At 35.1% G+C, this 24,022-nt stretch overlaps 2 protein-coding genes across 3 annotated transcripts; both read left to right on the plus strand.

Annotated features, from left to right (window-relative positions):
* The first annotated feature begins 2,920 nt into the window (after positions 1-2,920).
* LOC143466850 (uncharacterized) lies at positions 2,921-4,063 on the plus strand. 2 transcript variants are annotated; one of them, XM_076964992.1, is made up of 4 exons: positions 2,921-3,022; positions 3,284-3,406; positions 3,723-3,869; positions 3,951-4,063. In XM_076964992.1, exons 1-4 carry the CDS (start codon positions 2,932-2,934, stop codon positions 4,022-4,024), a joined length of 435 nt encoding a protein of 144 aa, XP_076821107.1. In that variant the 5' UTR covers positions 2,921-2,931; the 3' UTR covers positions 4,025-4,063. The 2 variants fall into 2 exon arrangements, with proteins under 2 accessions (XP_076821107.1, XP_076821108.1); XM_076964993.1 differs by having other exon boundaries at positions 3,504-3,998.
* Positions 4,064-12,885: 8,822 nt separating this feature from the next.
* Positions 12,886-23,999, plus strand: LOC143446573 (glycogen synthase kinase-3 beta-like). Its single transcript, XM_076946274.1, has 13 exons — positions 12,886-13,065; positions 14,662-14,812; positions 15,014-15,109; positions 17,540-17,634; positions 17,888-17,971; positions 18,322-18,432; positions 18,573-18,703; positions 18,885-18,991; positions 19,512-19,609; positions 19,924-20,019; positions 21,808-21,994; positions 22,167-22,244; positions 22,466-23,999. Exons 1-13 carry the CDS (start codon positions 13,033-13,035, stop codon positions 22,555-22,557), a joined length of 1,359 nt encoding a protein of 452 aa, XP_076802389.1. The 5' UTR covers positions 12,886-13,032; the 3' UTR covers positions 22,558-23,999.
* Positions 24,000-24,022: the final 23 nt, after the last annotated feature.

Below are 24,022 nucleotides of genomic sequence, written 5' to 3' on the forward strand. Positions count from 1 at the left end.
TTGTACTTATTTTGGAGGTCTCTCGCGTATCGTATAGAATAGAACAGATATAGAAATATCCACTTTCACTGTCGTAGCCAGAACCCAGTCGCGACCCATTTTCGAAGGCTCCTCGACCAAGGGGCTGCTTGGGTCGCGACCCAAGAGTTTAGAACCACTGGTCTAGCCCAAGCTTTGGGAAAGTGCTTAATTAGTTGTTCTGTTTTTTGCTCCGTGTAGAAAATTAGGAACGAATACTTTTCTAACATGACATTGTTTATCGTAACTAACACTTCGGTTATAATCTTATTTACAAAAATGTAAACCAAGAGTGTAAAACTGTAAAACTTATTTCAAGTGTTTAGAGATTTTTTTGCTTGCGCTGATGTGAAAAAATATGTTACTTTATATTCGTTGCACTGATCATGCTTGTTGTTGCAGTCTTTCTTTGTTTTTGTTTGATTGTTTTTTGCTGTTGTGACTTCCTTTTGTATGAACAAATTTTTTGTTTATTCTGTCTTGAGAAAATGGATGGAAAATAGAGAAAACCCTCTTTGGAATGGCGTTTACGCAAAAACTTGGTTGGCAAGAAAAGTGTTACGATTTTTTCTTTTCTATAAAATGCCTTTGTTTTGTTTTTGCATTCAAACAATTTCAACGAGTTTTTCGTCGATCGTTCAGTCAAAACTTCATCTACCGCCAGTGTTCCCTTTAAGGTGCCCAACTGCGCGAATGCGTTGGTTCGGTAGTGGTAGGTGCTTGCATCATCTAGTTCAATTACAACACCACCATTCTGGTACAACCGGTTTTGTAATGGCTTTAGCTGTTTAGTTTCAATATTGTTCGTTTTGATTTAAGTTTTGCCTTTTTTAAATTGATTAACGCACAATTCTCGTATTATGTAACTGCATATGTCGCTTCCATTTCCTTGTATGTACAGCATTGTCAAGCCGTTACCATGCGGTTCTATTTTATGTATTGTCATGATAAGTACAAAATTACACATGTTCAATATTTACATTCGCATTTTAGTTATACCTGCAAGCGTTGTTTCATCTCATATTAAAATATTCCTCGATGAAAATTATTTGCCGAATCCAATGATCAAATTTAGCAGGACCATTCTTTTGTCTTAATTTGTAAAGTGGAGTAAAATGCTTCAAATACCATTTTTTCAATGATGATGCGTTCAATGTTATTCAACGCATGGAACACTTTGGTTGATTAAGGTATAGCCTGCTGCTGATCTTAATAACAAGATTGTTTGCTGAGAAACTGACCAAGGGATTCTGCATAAAAACTCGTATAATAAGAGGATCATCAACGCCTTTTACTTTAGACAGAAATAGTCATGTGGTATGTTTGTTGTTACAAGCGATTTCTGATGCAATTGTCTATTTTTCTTTCTTTTTAATCTTGAAATTGGTTTAATGAGCACATTTATGAAATAAACACAAAAGTTACTGTTATATTTGTGTGTCGTAAACCACCATGCAAACTGACGACATATAACGCAGACCATGTAAAAGCTGTTGGGATTCCAATCGACAGGTTCACACTCAGTTTATTAATACAGTAGTTGCTTTTGTAATGTACAGTATAGCTGGAAAGCTGTGAAACTTTATTTGTGCGCTAAAGTGAAACTTCGTTCTCGTAAACATCTTTGAAATTGAATTATGGACGGCGACACAAAGGATAACTTTCGTCCAGCGTGTCCAAAAAAAACAAAGTCTAATGCAGCACAGTATCACATCATGGTTAGATGCATTTTTTTTGAAGTTTGTAGCATGTCGGTGAAAACTTGAACATTTTCTTTTGTCGATGAAATGTGGCCGTTATCGTTACTCTTGATCCAACCATGTATAGATAACGATATTTCTTGACGTTACTAAGTGGAGCTCTGGTCAAATAGCCTTCTAATTCTGATTGTTAAGTTATGAAATCAATCGCTCTGGATTTACATTTTATTGTTTGTGAAGCGTTTAAATAATGTATATTTTATATTTCACATTTGATTTGGTCTGTGACAAGTCGTTCGACAGGATTACATGCCAAGAATAAAAAGAGTTTGTATGGGAATCAAAATGTTGTTGCCTATATGCAGTTCATTGCACTATATAGGATTTGAGTATAGCATGGAAACATACAGAATACTAAGTATAATATTGGCTATATGTGTGCAATGTGCTACTGTAAATGCTGATAATATTTGACTGTTTGTTTTTCCTTTCTGTTTTAAAGTTGAAATTAGTTTGTTGTGTGTATATATCGTCAATATGAAATGAGCATAAAAAGTTTTGTTTAACATTCGCAAGTCGTAATTAATCATGCAAAATGTTGACATCATGCAAAGAGTGTATAAAAGCTCTATATGTGCAGTTATAACTTTCTAATCTGCTTTATTTCCATTGTGCATAACTGTTGCTTGTTATGAATAAATCTTCAGATTTCAGTAAGTCTGAAAATTAGGTTTTGACTTTTTCAACATAGCAGGGTATTAGAGTTTGATATATAGGCTACTGTATAACATAGTTTTAGTCAATAACATTGCCTTGGAAACTTTAAAATTTAGTCAGTTAATAAACATCAAAAAACAGCGAATAACCTATATTCAGGAGACCTGGAAATAAATGAGCAATCCCATTTCATTTCGTATCGTTATAAACATTAATCCAGCATACAAAAACTACAGAGTGACTATTTCACCGTAAGTAGGTCACGCAGCCTGTTGTTAAAGATAGGCGGTTAGGTTAGTATAGAATGGGCATGCAAAAAGTCAATTTAAGCTGTTTAGGGTTTAATTGAAGTTGGATTTAAACTGGAAGGAAAATTTAGGTTAGGTTTAGGTTTAAAATTACTATTTTAAAATATTTAAGTTAGGTTAACAAGAAACCTCGAAAAACAACTTTTAACGTACAATTTTTCCGTTGAAATAGTCACAACCTAAAAAGTATGAATGGTGAATCAAGTGTTGGCATAGATGGAAAAGTTCTAACAGGGAATGCTGGCAACAGCAGCAATACCGACGTCGCGTCGTGTATAGGTATACTTTGTTTTAGTTATAAAAAAATAGCTCGATATAATATGATTCAAATATTTTCGTTATACCCATTATCTGCCTTTATGCCTCAGTATCGAACATTCGTGAATTTAAATAGTTTCCAAAATTTATCCGTTTTTTCTGTATCTAACCTCTAATTAAATAAGCGTTTGTTTAACCTATTTATGTTAACATTACATTTTTTACTTTTTCATTCGTTTGTGTGCATATATGCGTAATATTTTGTAATATTTCTGCCTTTAGGATATGAAAATTTTCCAGCGTTTGCATTTTTCATGACATGGGTGGGAATGGTGCTTGCAATAACTGGACACGGCGTTGGCATTCTAGCCCTTATGATATTTGGAATCATTGTTTTGTTTCTAGGTATTCTGTTCTTTTTAATTGGTTTTGTTTTACATTACAAGTACGATAATTAATGCAGCCAGTACCTTTAAAAACACACATGTGAGAACTCCTGCAGGGACCAACTTCCAAGCTTTTCAGACGGCAACACCCAATCTAGGCTCACACCAAACGTCCAAACACGTATATCCAACGAATGTGATTTTTCAGAAAGAGCAATACCGGCAAAATGAAAATCCGCCGCCGGTAACGGTAGCAGTACAATCCTCGCCGTCATAGGGAAGTAACACTCTGTCCATTACGAAAACTCTTTGATCAAAACTTTTTGTCCTTCAAGAGATTTGGGTCCGAAAACAACAGGCAACACCTATCAACATCAACAGAGGAAAAAGATGTCCAAGTTTCATGATCATACCTACCCACGTCACTCTTCTATTAGACCAGGGGTTCCCAACCTTTTTTGCTGCTCGTACCCCTTCGTCAGGTCAGAGCATTCTTCGTACCCCCAAAAAAATTCTGATGGAATTTTTCATATATATGTTGCTAAATTAAATTTCTTTTATAGCTCAATTAAACGTTAAACCGGTTCAAACGATGTTCAATCTCGTACCCCCAAGGGGTACGAGTACCCCCAGTTGAGAACCCCTGTATTAGACTGTTTATATTTATAATGTCGAAGAAGTTTGTGTTTGTTGCTTCATGTATAGTGTGTTGTGCTTTATTTCATGTTTTTACGTATCTAACTTCAGCATGTGAATAATTTATATTCATTTAATTCCAATTCGGTTTTGAGAATAGTAAACAATTTGTCCATTAGGCCTAAATGAATTTGAAACTTCTTTTTGTCTTTTTAACGAATGTTACCGTATGCGTTAAAGTTTGTGATAAGTATTTACAATATACTGATCGCTATATACCGCTTGAAACCAAGCGCAGTTATTTATTGAAAAAAATACAGCACCTTGTTGAAATACTTTCCTAAAACCAATCTTCATTATAGAGATTCATAGATTTAAATGATTCCGGTGGGGTTAATAATCATGTTAATTACAGCGATATACTCATCATATTCCTGCGCAATGTGTTGGTGTTAATTGTGAATGGGACGTACAGTTTACATTTCATTTTAACTTGAAATTAAATGAAGCAAATTTCCAACAAACTAAGATACTATAAGAAGTAACTTAAAAATTATATTATTCGGATTTGCTTTATTTGTAAAATGTTTCTGTTTTATACCAGGACATGGGTATTGATACCAGGTTACCGGTGCAAACCCGCAAGTGATGGCGTTTTGGTGTTTGGGCAATATTGGGTTCTTTTTACTGACTCTACCCGGAATTATTACAACAATTCTTGTGGCCTTATTACCCCTTCTACCCGTAACAATAGTGGGTATTCTTCTGCTAGTTGCGAGTGTTGCCACAATTTTCATAAGCATCATATTTTATTGTAAAAATAGAAGTCGGATTACCGCAACAAACATGCTTACCAGCACCACTGCGGGAAACAATACAATCGCTTTTCCCACTATAGAAAACAACTTTGGTTTTCCCCAAGGTACAACGTTCATCTGTTCTTGTGCAGCACAGAATCCATTTGGCTTCTTATAGAAATAGGCTACTACCCAACGGGCATATGCGTTGCAAAAGCATTCAAACGTGTCGGCAGCGAAGGTTATTGGCACGTTTACCACAAGAGCCCGACCGCTCATGCTGCTAACCAAAAGTTTCCAAGACAGGTCCTTTGTTCTATCTTATACTCAGGCAAAGCCTGACTTCTGGTTCTTCCCTAAATTGAAATCCATGGTAAAATGGGTGTGATTTGAGTGACGAATGGAACATACGACGGAAAAGCTTCTTAGCATTCCAGAAAAAAATGTTTCATATAACTTAGGTGTTATAATATAGAAGTAATGGTAGGACCGCTGAGAGAAGTGTGTCAGCTCTCAAGAAAATTGTTTTGAATGTGGTGAAATAAAATTTCTTAAAAGCGTAATATTGTGCTTTTTATGCCCTAAGGACTTTTTGAACCAAATTCGTATGGTTTGTTGAATGATTAAAATGACATGTTATAACTGAAGTTTCCACAAATATATTGCACATAGGTATATAGTCCCACATCGCATCGGCTTGGTTAGATCATCCACAACGACTTACTTTTCGTCGTTGTTTTGTGCGCAATGCATCTAAACGTTACAATAATGTTACCGTAATCGTAAGTAGGCTACGTGTGGAACTGCGGGTATAAGTGGTTTTATTTCATATCAGTAAGTTGTTGGATCGCTTGCCAAATACCTGGTTTGGTGTTTCATGCACTTCACAATCCTTCTTAATTTGAGTGGAATCTTGGAAAACACCTTCACTTCTTTGCAAACCTTCACCATTAAACAATTACCGAAATTGTTCCTTTAGCAATTAGGTGTCGATATAATTTTCATGCACAAGCATTTTGCATGTTGTAAAGTAGCAGCTCAGAATGGACTATGAATATAGGCCTATATATATACAATTATACATGCAGCCCATGTAACCTATCCTTATGCCGATTGAGTGTCCGATCCTAGAGCGGATTGCGAAAATCTGCTTGCTTGTGCTGCCATTTCAGGAATAAAATGTTTTCTGTTTTGAATGTTTTGAATAAAATGTTTTCTGCCCGTTTCTACTGCAAAAAACACCTTTTACAGCACAACACAAATATCCTACAGCCATTGCCTGATTAAAAGTTGAGACGTTTAGTTGGATTTATTTACAAAATTGCTAGAAATTTGGATCATTACGCAATCTGTACCGGTACATTGGTTAATCACTACAAATACCACATTTCCTTGATATTATTTAGGTGGTCGCGCTTTAGGCTTATAGGTTTACAGGTTCATAGCTTCGCTTTATGTTTAGCTCACTTTTACGATACTAGTATTTTCTATACCCAATTAGGCCAACTAAAATGCATGATTCGGCGGAAAATGCGTTTCTTTTTCCAAAAATTTTGTTTTGGACCGAATGCAAAAAAATCAACATTCGAAATACACGTCTATAATTAAAATTAAAATTTATAAAGAATATTTTAACCTAATTCAACTGATTCAACATAAAGTCGAAGAAATTAATAAATCTCTCAAGGTGTTGTGATGATATTATAAAATTGCTTGCAAATCGAATGCCGCATAGAATACGGAAATCGGCAAAGCAAAGCATTGCGTTACGTGTCGCCTATGCATGACTTCCTGTGTATCGTAATAAATCGTGACGTGAGTTATTCTTTCATATATAGCTATTCATTGCGTCACAGTCTACTAAGTTAACCCTAGAAAGTGGTCGACTTTATTATGTAGCTGTCCCAATGTCTTATTTAATGTAATCGTTTAAACAAGAAACAATATAATCAGTTTATACAGTTGTCATGGTGTACAATTAATTCTAAGATTAAGAAAAGCGAAACAACGACCTGAGACTCATTTACTTCGAGGACAACAATTCAAGAGACAAACTTTGTAATTGAAGTGGTCGCCCTTACAGACTAAGGAAAGATAAACAATCATTTCATTACAGTGTCAGTAATTTTGACAAACCACGATTTAAACGAAGTTACATGCACCTCTCCTGTAGCCTAGTATCATATCATTTTTTGTCGCCATTGACTGCGGGGTGCAAAAAGAATGATGCTAAACTTGTCATAATAAAATAACAAGAAATATGCCTACTAACAAGTAACACACACGAAAAATCGGCAAGCCGAGGAAGCTTAAAACGTGCAAGTGTTAACTACAAACCTACAGTGATGCTATCTCAATGAAATTTTAGCACTGCCACCAAACTTAAATTGTTTAGGCTACGTTGACAAAAACGATTAACTAGATTTAAAAAACGGGCTGTTGTTATGGCAGAAAGTGTTATTTCACTAGTCCTACGTTTAAATTACCAATGTCATCACTTAAGTTAATTTAAACAACCTCAATAGTAATAATTGCTCTAATATTTAAATAGCCTCGTCAGCCTCAATATTACGATATTCATTGTCACTGTAATCAAAAGTAATGTAGGCTATGAACTGCAATCTGTAATAGCTGTAATCAAACGTAATAATCAAAGTAATAGTTTGATTACAGTGACAATGAACATCTTAAGTGCACAACAAATGGATTGTTAAATAAAACCGCACAAAAGAAACACCATCCCAGGGACCGGAATCCCGTTTCTGTAGCAAAATCTTAAGTTATGTTGTATATTCTTTTTCGGTTGTTAATTTCAGTGTTTTTAATGTTAGGGGACATGTCCTCTATATTTCCCAATACTTTACTTGTTTCGTTGTTTGTAAAATTTTGAGTAAATGTGTTAAACTTATGAACTATTTTGTGGATTTGGTGATCCTGCTAACCTACCATCTTATAGCACAATTGTGTTATTGCTATCGTACATGTTTAAGCCCTTGAGCTTTGCCACATTTCAAGCTCATTAATTGTGCGCCAGCATATGTTTTATTGTGCTTTTACTAATAATTAATATAACATTTCATAATATAAGAACATAATAATATGAGAAATAACATGATATTTCTCGTTGACTTAGATTATCCTATATCAGACCGTAAGATAAGTACAAAAGCGTGGGTTTGTGCTGGAAAGATTTAACTTATTACACTATACACAGAGGTGGGCAGTACCGCGGTACTTTTTCAGTAACGATACCGGTGTGGTGCCAAATATTAATCCCCTTTCTGACGTAATAAATTCATTCATTCAATACGCAATAAGGTCTATACACAAGTAGCCCACAGAACTTACAGACAGAAGTAGGCCAACACCTGTCACCTGCATACGGTATTTTGTTTGCCAGTATACATGCATTCGCAACAGTTACGGTATCATACTATTCAGCCACTCACTGAATATGCGCACGTTTTCTACTGAGTCAAATCCTTTATGAGACAATGACAACTTTTTTTTCTAAACGTACCGAATTACTTTTTTCAAGAAATTCAAGTGGGTCCCGGTACTCGGTTCTTTTATAATGATTACTTCACAATTTTGCGAAGTTTGTTTTAAAAATTTTATTTTAATTAAAACTTATTGCCATTTTTGCGCTTTTTGTTCTTTCGTAATCTAAAAATGTTTAATTAAGTCGCAAAGAGTGATTTCACATATTTTTCTACCCCTTTAGCGGGGTCATAACATAGGCAAAAATTGCACTTGCAATAGGATCCGCTATACATAAAGTACCGAACTACTTTTTCGAAATAGTACCAAATACCAGAACAGTTCGTACATTTTTGCCAAGTACCAACTGCTCACCTCTAACTATACAGCAGTAATTTTGTGAACACGTAGTTTTGTTTTTATTTAGGAAAATTTTAGAAGGAAAATTATTCCTTCTATGATTTCTTTGCGTTTATTTCAAATCAAGGAAGCAGTGACGTTTGCGCACAAAGAAAAAGAAAAAATTGGCATAACTTAGCCTAGCCTAACTTGTTGCAAATTTTGCATAAAATTTATTCAGAGACATATCGTGGAAATGTAGTGCGTGGACAACAATAATTTGGTTTAAAGTTAGAAAATATGCCTTAAAAATATCATTTTTTCTTTCTCATAACATCCACAATTTTTTTGATTCTACTGTCAGGCTGTTAAACGAAAATCGTCTAAAAATAGCCTACTGGTAAAGAGTAAAACGGTAAGCTTGTCTAAAATTAAAGTCTAAAATGTTGTTGTCTACCGATAATACAATCGACAAACCAAAGCTAAATAAAACGTTTTTTTACAAATTTTGAAAGTACTGAAGTAAAAACCCTTAGATTGTAGTCTAATAGGTATGCTTACCGCCGCACCGGTATTGGTGATTACGGTAGCCTATAGCCTACTGTATCATACGTGATTTATAACTGATAAGGTAATGATTTTGTCATGTTGGCAGCCAGTTTCGCTACTGTCATTTTTCCATAGTTTTTTCCAACAATCATGACCATCTACAAATCTTCAGATTCTGACATGTAGGCTAGCCTGGAGTAATCAGGTTTATTAACCTATATAAGTGCACAACCACAAGATGCTTTTATATACTGAATCCAGCTACTCAAATTCTGACGCCATCTGGTTTTGTATTAAACCCAAATAATCTAGCTACTTTATTACGGCATTTGAAGAATTACCATGTCTGCCATACAGCCATAGGCTAGGGTTAATCGACCTTTTTGTGAGTTTAAACACCTTCTTGATTTTTTAAATTGTCCAACTGGAAATTAACGGGAAATTGTGCCTGCAAAAATACAAATTTTAGCAGGATAGCGTGCATTGAAGTCTCAATTCTTCGTTTATTTATTATACCCTCGCAGTTAAACAACTAATTTTTCTTTGTTTGTTTAATATAAATCGGCATATTTGGATAAAAACGTTTGGCGTTAGCATTGATAAATATTGTGCATGTAGATACCACACTTACCACTTTGTCATAGCGGATTGACATAAATAATAACTCCGCAAATAAACAACGAACATTAAAAGCAGCAAAGACTTAAACTGTGCATTTATGAATTAAAAAGCAACTTGACATCAATGAATAGGCCTACTGCACAGCCACTAAACCCCACATAAAAATTATACAAACGTAAAGACGTAAAAAATAAAACTTCTGTCTTTAAATGCCAATTGATTACAACTGTTTAAATGGGTCAAAAATATTTTTCATTGGTTTAAAATTTGTTTAGCCCACGCAAAGTCATTTTAGAATTAGATTGCACACTTTCTTTTTACGTATTAAGTCGTATTAAATTAAGTCATATAAATTGCATGTATGTGCAACCTTTTATTTTTGAGGTTCGTTGATCTGTATTTTATGACAAGATTTTCTGATATCTTGAGTGTGCAACAGCTGGCTAACTAGACCCATGCATCTATATGTCTTTTTAATCTTTCTTCAGTGCATATTTACCATTATTACTGTCGATCTATCTTTCAGCCTATCAAAAAATCTTGTGAGCCAGATAAATTTTCATTGATTCTTATCAAAGTTTGACCAAATCTTGTTATTGCTAAATGGATACAATTTTCTTGCATCGAACAAGAACAAAATATGATCAGTAGCTTACAAAGTTAATTTTAGAAAAGGTTTTGATCATAAACTGTCTGCTGTCTTAAGACAGTTTTTGCCGGTAACGTTTTCTTTTTTAACAACATGATTTTAATGGTTTTTGCTGGATAACCGAGAAAAACTAGGGTAGCATTTTTCGATTAGAAATTAGGCATGCAGAGATATAAATTTTTGAGTAATAGTGTGCACTGGCAGACTGAAGACTCAGGCAATATGGCATCCAAACAACCAATTTACCATATTTTGCATATTCTAAATCGACGTGGAAGTTAAAAAGTTTGGTCTGCACATTAACAAATGTAATACGTGTGCAGGCTACATTTTTTTACTGCCAGTAGGAATAAAATATGTAGCACACGCCCATGCCTAAGACTCGCCAATGTGCATGCCGGGATTTTACTTGTTAACGCCGATTTACTATAAACCTGGAGAAATTGGTTGTTGGAACACTAATTTGTGATAATTTAGTAAAGAATTGAGGCTTCTGTGTATATTGCCACACTAAATTAGTGTGTCTGCAAGCATAATTTTTTGTCCAACACCTAGGGGTGCACAATACAGAATATCGAATCTTAGACATTCGAATCTCAATGTATTCGAATCGTATTTGCAGTTTATTTTCGGATATCAGGATTCGAAAATAAATCTGTTAAATTAACAGTGTGCGACGTTAAACAAATGTAAAGTGGATATTTTCCGTCTTGCGCGCCGCCTTTTTTCTTCATAGACTGTTTGTTCCAAGCGCCTATTTTCTTCCTTCATAGGGTTCACGCAGTTATCAGAACTGCAGACACGCAGTGCGTTCCCGTACGAGTAAATAATTTGTCCTGCCTAGATTTTAGTTTAATCATCCGTAACGCAAAACAATGAAGCCAACGAAAAAGCTGAAGTTTGCACGCGCTGCATGTGTGTGCGGGCGAATGATTCATTACGTGTGCTGTGCTGTACAGTGCAGTCGCGCGCGCATTGATTCACTCACCAACCACACGCTTGAGATTCGTAATCAAGTAAGCAGTAGACTGTATGTAAGTGTAGAGGAATAAGGTAATCTATTATCACCGCGTCATGTCGACTGGTCGTGGGCGAAAAAAAGTTCCAGCGTGTGGGAACATTTTTGTAAGCCAGATGAAAAGAATAGCGTGGTTTGTCGCCATTGCAAGACAATTTTATCATATTGCAACAGTACTGGCAGTCTGTTGAAGCACTTGAAGAAAAAGCATGTGTTCTTAAATATCAGCGGAATTGAAGCAGTCTCTCTGCAGCGGCAGTGCTAGTGTGCATATTTCTGCATTTAGAAAAAAGATTAGATCTGCTATAGAATGCAGATTTGACTTTGCTGTTGCATCTGATGATGTTCCATTTCCATCTTTATTTGATATGGCAACATGGCTTCACCCAGCATACAAAGAAAAGTATTTTAAACCGCATCGTGCAACAAGGGTTCGCCTGCATTTAAAATCAAAAATGATTTCTGACACAACCATAGCAGTGATAGCATCACCCCATAATCCCATTCCTGTTGGCGACAGCACCACCAGTTCTGTTTCCATGATGGAAAATTTGTTTAATTTAGGAATGGAGGTGCAACAAAGCAACCAAGAAGATGCAGATGATGAGGGAGCTGACATTGACACTATTGTAACTAATGAGGTTTCAGCCTACCTAAAAGAGTACTCCAATAACACAGACGTGTTGGAGTATTGGAACTTAAAAAAAAGAATTCCCTATGTTGTACAACATTTGCCAGAAATACCTTTCGCTGCCAGCATCATCTGCAGCATCAGAAAGGTGCTTCTCCAGCGCAGGGCTAACTGCAACCGTCCTGAGATCTCAACTTACCGGAAGTCACTTAAAAGCACTGAATATCCTACATTGCAACAAGCAGCTTCTTGATTAATTCCATGATTCGATGTGTAAATGTGTTACCTCCGAAAAGTATGGTATTAAGACTGTTGGTAGTGCAGGTGGCCAGAACTACACGGCTCTGTGCTTGAATATGAATCGTATGATGCTTGATTTGGCATATGTTACACTGTTTGTCATTTGATACCAATACAATTCAAAATAATGTACAAATATTTTTGCTTTTCCTTCGTTATTATTTGGAAAAAGTTGCCTAAAAAAAATTGCCGCGTAATTTCAGAATAGATTCGAAATTCTGGATTAAGTATTCTAGAATATTCTAGAATAGCCAGGTATTCTGTATTGTGCATCCCTACCAACACCCATGTTTTCAATTGTGACTTGCTACTATGGCCTGAGCCGTAATGCAGTTTTTTGGTTTAGTTGAACACATGAACACAAACTGATATATATGCAAAGTATATCAGAAATATACGTACAGCATTCTAACATGTTACATAGGAAAAATTCCATTCAAAAAATTTGATGCAAAACAAAACTCAACTGTTGACTATATCTCTTTACCAGAAAGTTAAGGTATTCAACTTCGTTGCAAGTCAATTTACTCTTATCGAACCTTTTGCGATATCCAGATATGTGTATACACCTTGGCTTTATTTGGTGCACTAAGCTTGATTTGAGCATGCGACATTTGGCCGCGTAATGTCAAATGCATGGATCTTGCATGTAGATAAGGTAACAGTGTTGTTATAATTGTATATATATATATATAATTGTTGTTTAAACATATAAATGGGGCTTAATTGTTTCAGCAAGGTTGTTTGATAGGTAAGTCAGGTAATTATAATTGTTTTAAAAATAAAGTCAAACTTTCAGTTGAAAGTTTTGCAGCGTCTCATTTTGCTTGGCAACTATTGCATATAGAGGTTGGGTGTGAAATATGTGAGTTAAGAAAAATTAATAGTATAACTTAGCCTACCCCGGGTTGAAAAATGAGTGGTTATCTTCCTCAAGTTTTGTCAAAACTGTGTGATAAGTTCATTATCCTTGTTTTGCTTTAAATGCCTGAAGTAAATATATGTATTATATACACCATGCGAAGTACGTACGTAGACCATGTGCATATTTTGTGCACATGGTGTTCTTTTCATGCATTATGAGTTGTTGTTGTATTGCACATGCTGGGGAATAGTAGGCCGTAGTAGTAGAAGTAAGCAGTAATAAAATCATACAGTTCAAGAAGTCTATTCCTGCGTATTTTGCAGCGCACAGTAACCATATTTGAATAAGACCTAATTACCTTGGTCATTGCATGTACAGGTTTCTTGTTAAAACCCGTTCTTATTTTTAAGTCATATATACTCTATCTTAATCGTACTCTTATAAGAAGCAATTGTTCCAAACCTTTTACAAGACATGTTAAGTTATCTTCTGCATATATATACTTGAGATATGAATTTTTGTAATTATCATGTTAACTGCCGACAATAGAACCCTTGTTGTCAAAAAAGGATTGGTTTTCATTACCAGCCACCACTATACACATGAAGTCGTTATTGTGCTTTTGATCCCATTGCATTCTTGAACATATTACTTGGCTTGTTAGATGCAATATTCAAACATCTGGTATCTTGGCAAGCCACAAAAGCTCCATCTAGCGGTCAGGAACATTTTAAGCATCAAGTAGTTGCAACATGTCTAGAATATAATATCAAGGAAAGTTTGTTTGAAAGTTAACTTTGGTGTCCTTGGTCACTGTTTTTGACTTTGTGGCAGTTAATGAATTGATTAGCCGCATTTTCAGCTGTGAAAAAAATTACTGCGCACAAATAATAAACTGTGATGTAATAACTTAGAGCACCACAGGCCTAGTTAATTATTTATGATTTTTGTCATGGCATGTTGGCTGTAGGTCAAAATAGCTCAACTACAACATTGCATGTTGCACTGTGGAACTTGTCGCTTTTTAAGTTGCTCTGTCTCTGACCACCAATTCTGCTCCAGTCTATAAAGGTGCTTGGAACTATGCTAACAACACTTAATATTATTTTGTATGCTATAAAGTAACTTTAAATTTTTTTTACAGCTCCGGTGTACTGTGTAAAAACATGTATTCTCTTTGTTTGACAGATATTGTCCAAAACTGTCATCACTCAGTGCCTTACTTCAAAGCATACATATTTCTCTTACATATATTTGCTTAGGCAACTAATTTTGTATCTGTATGCATTCATATTATTTAAAATATTCTGTGATTTATTACAGCTTAACATATTTATGTAAACTGTTATATTGTGTATTGTAATATTAATCAGTTTGGTTGTCTTGCAGGTTTATAGTATGAACAATAAACCAAGTTTAACAGAAAGTTTAAATTCTAATAATAAACGGCTTGATAAACGAAAGTCTAACCAGACTATCATACCATCTGCTACTACCCAATATGTGTCGAAGTCTGTTTTATCAAAAATGAAAGTTGGAAGTGAGTAATATATAATAATTTTAGTCATTACAACATATTTCAAATTTTGTATTATAACTGCTTCTATGTATGCGATATGTAATTTGTTTGTTTTTTTCTGGATTACAGCTGATTTGAGACTAATTTTTGGTGTATTCTTTTAAAAAATCAGTCTTTTTGGCGGTTCACTTCTAATGTTAATTTACTTCTACTCATTTCCAGGGGAAAAAGAAACCAAAGTGACCACGGTAGTGGCAACTCCTGGACATGGTCCAGATCGACCTCAAGAAGTGTCTTATACTGACACAAAAATCATAGGTATGTGATGTCGTAATTAGCTGTTCTGAACCATTAAATCTACATTCAAGTTAATAAATAACACTTAAAAACCACAGAATTACACCCAGAAAAGTTCCTGAATGACAAAATGTTATGTTATAGTTAAACCTTGTTTACATTATAGTCAGTTGGGGCAAAAAAAACATAGGGGTACTTGGGGTAAAAAAGGACAGCCCCCCCAACTCCCCCTAAGAATGATTTTTTTGAAAAAGCTTTGCATGGTTAGAAACATCATTTATTTGCATAGTTTTTTAACATACAATACAGGTCTAGAGGTAAGTACTCTTCAGGAACTATGCAAATCACTAAATTGACCCAAAAACGGTCCAAAAAAACTTTTTTTGCTCTTTACTAAACTTTTTGTGGATCGAAAACGATGGTTAAAAATCACAATCTTTTTATGTGTATCTACATGATATTTTAGTATGATTGTACTCCAGTACTTCAATTTTGATTGCTGTTAACCTTTCATTCTATTCTATGTTGTCTTTTTTTACCCCAAAACTACACAATGTGTTGGGGCAAAAAAAGACAGTTGTTTTTATTTTCCCAGTGTTTGTTTTTTTTTACCCCATCTTTAATAACTTTCATTTTAGAACGATTTTGGTTGCTATAAGGAATTAAACTAGCACTTTAATGCTTTACTTGCATTGTCTCAGTTTCCTGATCTCTAGTAAATACATTAATCCTAATGTACTGATGATTCATTTGAAATTAAGTTAAGCGAGTGAAGTTAAACGTTAAGTTTTACTCTCCAATCATTTTGTGTTGTTCTTTGTAGTTAATTGATTTATGTACCATTCCACTTTGTTGAACTCCTGCCAAATAGCTATTCAAAAGCTTAACCTTCTTGTAAGCATTTACCAGTTTCAGAAGTCTCTGTTCAGTAGTAGTTTAACCAGTCCTGGTAGCATTGTGTTTCTCCAAAAGATGAAGAAGGCAATCCAATTTTGGAAAAGACCAGTCCACAGGAAACTGAATGGTCAAGTAATGTGGAAGAAATGCCATCCACCTCATCTATCCGCAACATTTAAGCTGTTTCCACACCGTCGATCACGGTACAATCACGGATCAGAACAACAAAGGACATCATCAATGAGTTGCAACTTCACGCTCCCGAAGGGATGAAGTATGAAATACGGCTTGTGTCAAAAGATGAATCGGTTTCGATAGAAAGTGTGTTAAAATCAAGGGGACGACAAACAAATGACAAGAAGAAAAAAAGAAAAAGAGTGAAGATGAATGGAAGCATTTTAACAAATGAAGAATTTAACGAGCAAGTTGAAAACTTTGAAGCAAATGGAACAATTGCAAAAAAGAGAAAAGCTGGGAGAAGGAAAAGGAACGCAGACGAAGATAAAGAAATAAATTCACTGGACTTGGAGGAGGAGGAAGAAATAGAAAGAAGGATGGAGCGGGAAATTCAAAGACAAATGGATGAAGACATGAAGAGAGTAGATACAGAGGATGAGATGGTAGAAGAGTCTGACGATGAATCTGAAGAAATGAATGACAAAACAAGAGAAGACACAGTTGTTAGAATGGAAGATGTAGAGGAAGAGAGAAGAGATGTAACTGAAGAAAGTGTAAACGAACAGAAGAAAGAAAAGAGAACATTTAAATTGGAAATAAACAAAAAGCAAGTTGGAAAGTACTTTGCAGTGTTTTGGGAGAAGCCAAAAACATATTATTGGGGAAAACTTCTGAAGGTCTTCAGAGACGAGGTTGATGGAAAAATTGAGCAAGCTGAATTTAAGTTTTGGGACAAGAAATCAACTTCAGAAGATGCAGTGTATTGGGACTGGCAAACAAAGGAAGACATAGATATAGTCACCGTTGAAAATTGTTTTTGAGGTCCTTCAACCGCAGTGTTAACTTCTGTCGGGCGTGCAAAATCATATTTTGGTTTTGCCGAAGAAGAGGAAGTGAAAGAAAAATTTGTGTTCCTAAGCAAATATGGACTTCATAATGCATAAACTTTTTTGTTTGTTTGAACAAGATGTTGCAGTTTCATCCTCATCTGTATATATTGCTATTTCTTCTGCTTTGTGTTGCTTTTAATAAACAAAATTTGCTGTCGAAATTGATTGTTTTTTTTTACCCCGAGCATGGTTTTTATTGCCCCAAACACTGGGGGAAAAAAAGCAACACAAAATATTCGATAAAAATAAAAAGAATAAACATAATGCTCCAATTTTTTGGATACATCAATGGAATATTAATATTGATCAATAGAGGGTAAAACTTGACTTTTTGGCCCATTTTTTAGCGAGAAAATCAAAAGTTTGTCAATTTTGCATTTTTTTGCCCCACTTGACTATATACTGTAATTCACCATTATTATGTTAGCAGACTAACCAAGTAATGTGTTGGAAATATTTTTTAATTTGAACCTAACATTTTGTTCAGGAAATGGTTCTTTTGGTGTGGTTTACCAAGCAAGACTCATTGATACCAGTGAGATGGTCGCTATAAAGAAGGTTTTGCAGGACAAAAGATTTAAGGTAAGCACATATGCCAGCTCGTAATATGTTATACGTTTCTAACTTCGTTTTTGTTCATTTTACTATATACATAGGGAACAATTGTTGATCCTTTCGCCCTTTATAAAAATATCATTATCAGATACTAAGATCTGAAAGCAATATGTATAGTCATGGTGCAGGCATGAGTTTATGAAGTCATAACACAAAGTATGCTGCAAGTATCAATTTTATTTCTTCATTCAACTTTTACTGTGGTTACACTTTTTAACAGAATCGAGAACTTCAGATCATGAGAAAGCTGGATCATTGCAACATTGTTAGACTGCGTTACTTTTTCTATTCTAGTGGTGAAAAGGTGATATCCCATCCCAATTTAGAAATCTATTTTTAATCATATTTAATATGTTTGTAAACACTGAATGTTCATAGTCGGTAGCTTTGGTTAAAGATTTTTCCAATATTTACTAAAGCAATTAGGTTAAGTACTGTAACATTGCTGATGAAATTGTTATAAATCACTTTACTGGAATAAGTATTTTTTCAATTTTTGTTCACATCTATGTGTAAAAGATCTCACTGTGAATGTTGCGTCGCTGTAACATTTAGCTTGAAAGCACAGATTTGTGGCCTAACCTTAGAAATATTATATAGAATATATACTCTTTAAAAATATCTACCTTAATTGATTTTATTGTGGATTTGCAGAAAGATGAGATTTACCTGAACTTGGTTTTGGACTATGTTCCTGAGACTGTTTATCGTGTTGCAAGACACTACAGCAAATCCAAGCAAACAATACCTATTTTATATGTGAAGGTCACTATTTCCGTCTTCTTGTGATCAAACAATTTAACAATCTCACGTAATAATAAACTTAAGAGAAAGTTACTGGTCCATACTTCGTAATGGGTGTTTGATGAAGGCCACCATTCTATTATAATTTTTTTAATTTGTAGCTGTACATGTACCAGTTGTTTCGTTCACTTGCATACATTCACTCACAAGGGACCTGCCACAGAGATATTAAACCTCAAAATCTGCTGTTGAACCCTGAGACAGCTGTCCTCAAACTATGTGACTTTGGAAGGTAATTGGAATTTCTATTCTAGCAATTAGTGTTTATGTTTGGTGCAATTGTTGTTTCCTTAAAGCATAATGTCACATATTTGCATTTATTTAGGTGTTGGAACATAAATGCTGTCGGTGCTTCCTGGTTTTGCTAATTTAATAAACAATCTTTTGCAACTTTTAACCATATACTTGTTTAGTGCAAAGCAACTTGTAAGAGGAGAGCCAAACGTTTCATACATTTGTTCGCGATACTACAGAGCTCCTGAGCTTATATTTGGTGCTACAGATTACACATCAAGTATTGGTAAGCTTCTCTATCTGGATTATTTAATACACCCATGTAATAGTCCTGTGAATTAAAGTTTTAATAGCATGGATATTTTTGAACTGTGTGACTTACAATCTTTGTCACTAGTTGATCTTATTAGATCAATTTCTTCTGGTTTACACAAATTAAACAACTTTGCTGACTTTTTAGCTGGCCAGCACAAAAGTGATAAAGATGAAAATAACACTAAGCCTCTGAACTCTATGTTATTGATTTTTCCCCTAAAAGATTAACGACCGCCATAGTGTTTTGTATATACGCTATTTGCAAATGTATTCTCTACGTTTTGCGCAAATCTGTTTTTCGGCGAATGGATTTGGGTTGGTAGTAAGTCATTTTTTTCACCTGTACACTTACTGATGCAAATTCATAAATCATGAGCCAAACTATTAGTCCACCAATTGCATGAAAACTGCCAACATGGTATTGATCATCAATCAAGCTGTGTCACATTTAACTGCCATTTCACCATTAAATTGGAACTTTGTATCTGCAGACATTTGGTCGGCAGGATGTGTGCTTGCTGAGCTTCTTCTCGGCCAGCCAATATTTCCTGGAGATAGCGGAGTGGATCAACTGGTGGAAATCATCAAAGTAATTTATTTAAGCTCAAGTTCATGCTAAAAATTTTTGAGACAGCTGGAATTTTTGTAACTTGTATAGACTTCCTAAACTACATCATTATTTACGCACAACTTTCATATCCAAAGTATGGTATTTCGGTGTTGTGTCTATTGTTAGTGTTAATTTGCAGTCTACGACGTGGATGTATTGTTTGGTAACTGATATTCTGCCTTTGTTGCCATAGATATATCTTTCGTAGTTGTTTGTTGCACCCACCTAGCTCTTTGATATTGACTTTTGTATTGATTACTTTGTTTTTTTTTTCTTTTTTTAAACTGTTATAGGTGCTTGGAACACCAACTAGAGATCAGATCAAAGAAATGAATCCAAACTACACAGAATTCAAGTTTCCTCAAATTAAAGCTCACCCTTGGGCAAAGGTTTGCATTTTTGATGTGAAGTTTACTAGGATAAAGTGCTGTGGCATTCGAAAACTGCACATTGATATTATATATATGCAAAGTTTAGTTTTTGCATTTGTCAGTAATTAGTAAACACAGAAAGGTGTGCTGAAAATGTTTACTATATTAGCAAATATTCTGATAAGGTTGTTGTATTTTCTGTTTTTATATGAACAGTTTTCTAACTGACAAACATACAGCATGTCCACAACGTTTTTAGACAATTTTGAAATAGTATTATTAATTGTTTAAAGACCTGGTGGATACCCTGTGGCTTGTTTGTTAGTCTTATAACTAATGTGCGTATAAACAGCCTAGAAACTCTGAATAGGTCCTGTTTTGGCGAGCTAAAAAATGAGCTAAACTTGGAAGAGCGCGCTCCTTTATCAGGAGCAATCTCGAGAGCAACGCTCTTTTTGATAGTGCAAACAACGCTGCACACTCACAAAATGGATACAAACGGTTGGATTAAAAAACATTTCAAGTTTTTCAACTGCTTTAAAACTATAATTTTATGGAGTGAGTAAAAAATGATTGTACTTATGCTACTAATACGCAACACTTTGAACGTTAAAACCATGTTCGATATAAACGCTTTGTTTTTGGGCTGATAACAATGCTCAATAAGACTGGATAGTGTCATAATTTTCTTCACTTTGCCGTTATTTTTATAACGTAACCGATAGGCCTTTATGCTTTGAAAGTGAAGAATATTTATTTACTGAACATTGGCATCTTAATTCTAAAAGATTCTTCATATTCTACTCATCTGTTAATCGTTTGTGGCAGGTGGTGACCAAAACAAAACTCTTCAACATCAGATTCCATGAAATTTGCTAACATTTACAACAACAAAAATGAAAATACGCCAGAGTGCAAATATTTTTCAATTGCTAAAAAGAAAGGGAGCGCGAGCGGCAAAACAAGCGTGTTCTTTTTGTATAGAAAAGCAAGAGCTTGAGCGGCACTCTTTTTACAGGAGTGATTTTCCAGCTTGGAGTGCAGTATAATTTGTACACTTTAAAAAGCTTTTCAACAATAACACAATGGTTTGCTAATGCATTGTTTCAATGGGACTCCTGACATGTTTGTTTATTCAAGATAAGCTTATCGATCACTGACATTTGTTCAGACAAAAAATATAAACGCGAATACATTGATGTCATTAATATCTGTACATGCAGCAGACTATACATCCAGTATCTTTGGCGTTGCCATTAATTGTCAATCGGAAGCAGATTTTATTGGTATTTTTTGGCTTTGAATGATCTGTATTTTCCTTATAATATAGTCAATGGCTCTTATTTTATGCCATGTGAATACCATATAGGTTCAGAAATTGTGCATATTGAACTCTTCTTGTGCCATGTGGGTATTTTGAAGAGCTAAAAATATATCTATTGTAGTCAGTAATAAATTGTACAACACACTCCAAAAGATTGTAATATTTATAATAGAAATAAAAATAATAAAAGGTGGCTCTTGGTTTTATACCGACAAATTGAAAATGGAATTAAATTTTATCCCTTTTGGTTTATTACAAAGTTTTCCAACGTTTTTATCACTCAGACTCAGCTGACTTAACTTTTTTCAAAGATTTTGCCTTCACTTACTTAGGGCAGTTAATATAAAGAAGCCTGACATTATCCAGGTTAAAAGTTATTTGGTTATCTGTGTGTAAAGTGGTTGGTTGAGTATTTGCATAGAAAGTTTTCAGGTTTTAACTATTAATTGAGATTTGCTAACTTGCACTGAATCTTTTCGAAGGTCTTTAGACCACGAACTCCTCCAGAGGCGATATCTCTCTGCAGTCGATTGTTGGAATACTCTCCTGATACTCGAATCACCCCTCTTGAGTCATGCGCCCATAGTTTCTTTGATGAGCTTCGTTCGCCAAACACAAAAATTCCTGGAGGTCACCCATTGCCGCCTCTGTTCAACTTCACTGAGAAAGGTTGGGCGAATAACAAAGATTTTTTAAAGAGTTGATTGACGTTGAGAAGTTTTAATAAAAATTGACTGCATCTCAGTTCACCTTTTTCTGCACATTTGCATCCTTGTGTTCTTTCATTAATGCAGTGTGTCACAACGAAATAGAAATTTTAACTTTCATTTTGCCATGCCAGAACTTCCTGTGAAGTCGTCGCTGTACAGTATTCTTGTTCCTCAGCACGTGCGCAACCCCTCTACCTCTGGTTCTCCAGGTACCAATGTTATGAATTTTATGAAAATCAGCTCTAATTGTTTTACAACATTTCAAGGGTTTATTAGTACCTTTCCCACGAATTCTGTTCAGAATTCATCAACTGATTTAAACATTCAACATCATTTAACATTTAACATTGATCATTTAACATTCATTTTTTCAGCCAAACAATGTCTTACGGGTAAGCTTTTAAAATGTCACCCATTTCATTATTTGCAGGAGATCATAGCTTGCGCAACTCCCTGGAGAGTGGAGGTAGCTCACAAGGAATGATGACTGGGGTGGCTTCGACCGCAACTTCTAATGCTTAACTACAGAACCACTGATCCGAAGAAACGTCCGCTTATTTTAGGATATTTTCTTCCACGACGTAGCTGACTTTCTTGTTAACCACTTTTTGTAACTTAACGGTGTTTGTTTTGTATTTTAACGCGTTTAGTGTCGGCAAATCCATCTCCTCCGTTTCAAGTGTTTCTCTCCGTCGAGTTGCGTCTCTCAAGGACCGAGCAAAACTTACCTTTGCCCCATACCTGAACCATTTGAGCTGGCGTCTCTTCAAATTTTGCTCAAATCCGCCAGGCCTAGCTCGGTTTGGATTTGAAGAAAATATGAAGTCGGTGGCATTTCAAATGCAGGTTAGTTTTGCGCGTAAATGGCCTTATTATCTACCGTTGCTGAAGTAGTCGCTCTTTTTATTCATTAATTTTACGTAGAAGTCGGTAGTTTTTAACTCCCCAAGTTCGAAGTCCTATTGTGAGATCGATATTGCGGCATATAATAAACATTGTCTTTTACTTTTAAACCTTTAACACATTCGTATGTTCGTTCGTTTTCGCGTTTTCAAATCGGTATATGTGCGCATTGTCATTTCATTATTCAAATTTGTCCCTGTTAGACGTTTGAAATGATATTCTGCGTGGAAGTGAATTCCCGGCGTCGGTTTTATTTCACTTCTGAACCTTACCATATTTTCTTTGTTTTTTTTTAGGGTAGTAAAACGTGGTTTTATTTCTTCGCGCCCTCATACCATTTACGATGTTATTGTAACGTGCTGTATATTTTGTATCTGTGTGAGTATTATAAACGTTGTCCTTAAGCCTGTGTTCATCCAACGTTGTTATTGGCCCACCCATTGTGTCGCGTAGGAAAAATACGAAAGCTAAAAGTTTGCCGAACTCTAAGTTGACACGATCGTTTCATCATTTTTAACGAAATTCGTGACCCATAACCTTTGACCTTAAGCGTTTACGTCACGTGGTTTTAGGGCAAAACTGTAGTTGTCGTGTATTGTGTGAGTTTTATTGATGTCTTTTCCGTTTTCTCTTGCACGTCGTTTGTACATAAATTGCTTATTAACAACTCAACGTTAAGGCTAAGTATCCAGTGCCGAAAGTGACTGACTTTTCAAGGCCCTATATATCACGTTTTGTTCTGTATGTCTGCACAACCCACACTTGCAAACCGCTTTTCGAAAGTAGGCCTCAATTCGCAAATCCTTTAAGGTTATACTTTCCATTTTCTCCAGCACTGGATTCCTGCAAAGAACCCGCATTGTTTTTTTCACACGAGCTTAGCATCTCGTTGTTTTATCCTACTTCTACTGGCGAGGTGTTTTTTCTGCTTTCTCCCTCCGCTCCTAGCTTCGCCTACTTTTCGCTTTCCTGTAAGTAACAACTATTGCGGTGGCACTGGCAGCAAAAATAGCTACTGTATGTACGCGTACGACCAATATTTAATAAAACGTCTGATCTTACACCTTGTACTGACTTAAATGTA

The sequence above is a fragment of the Clavelina lepadiformis genome, chromosome 1 (genome assembly GCF_947623445.1).
Source record: "Clavelina lepadiformis chromosome 1, kaClaLepa1.1, whole genome shotgun sequence".
Classification (NCBI taxonomy): Eukaryota; Metazoa; Chordata; class Ascidiacea; order Aplousobranchia; family Clavelinidae; genus Clavelina; species Clavelina lepadiformis.

Excerpts from the sequence above, each read along its gene's own strand:
- LOC143466850 (XM_076964992.1), top strand. The coding sequence starts at position 2,932 with ATGAATGGTGAATCAAGTGTTGGCATAGATGGAAAAGTTCTAACAGGG. Across the intron at positions 3,023-3,283 it reads CGACGTCGCGTCGTGTATAG|GATATGAAAATTTTCCAGCG; the intron begins GTATACTTTGTT and ends TTCTGCCTTTAG. Across the intron at positions 3,407-3,722 it reads AATCATTGTTTTGTTTCTAG|AGATTTGGGTCCGAAAACAA; the intron begins GTATTCTGTTCT and ends TTGTCCTTCAAG.
- LOC143446573 (XM_076946274.1), top strand. The coding sequence starts at position 13,033 with ATGTCAAATGCATGGATCTTGCATGTAGATAAG. Across the intron at positions 18,704-18,884 it reads AAACTATGTGACTTTGGAAG|TGCAAAGCAACTTGTAAGAG; the intron begins GTAATTGGAATT and ends ATACTTGTTTAG. Across the intron at positions 18,992-19,511 it reads AGATTACACATCAAGTATTG|ACATTTGGTCGGCAGGATGT; the intron begins GTAAGCTTCTCT and ends TTGTATCTGCAG.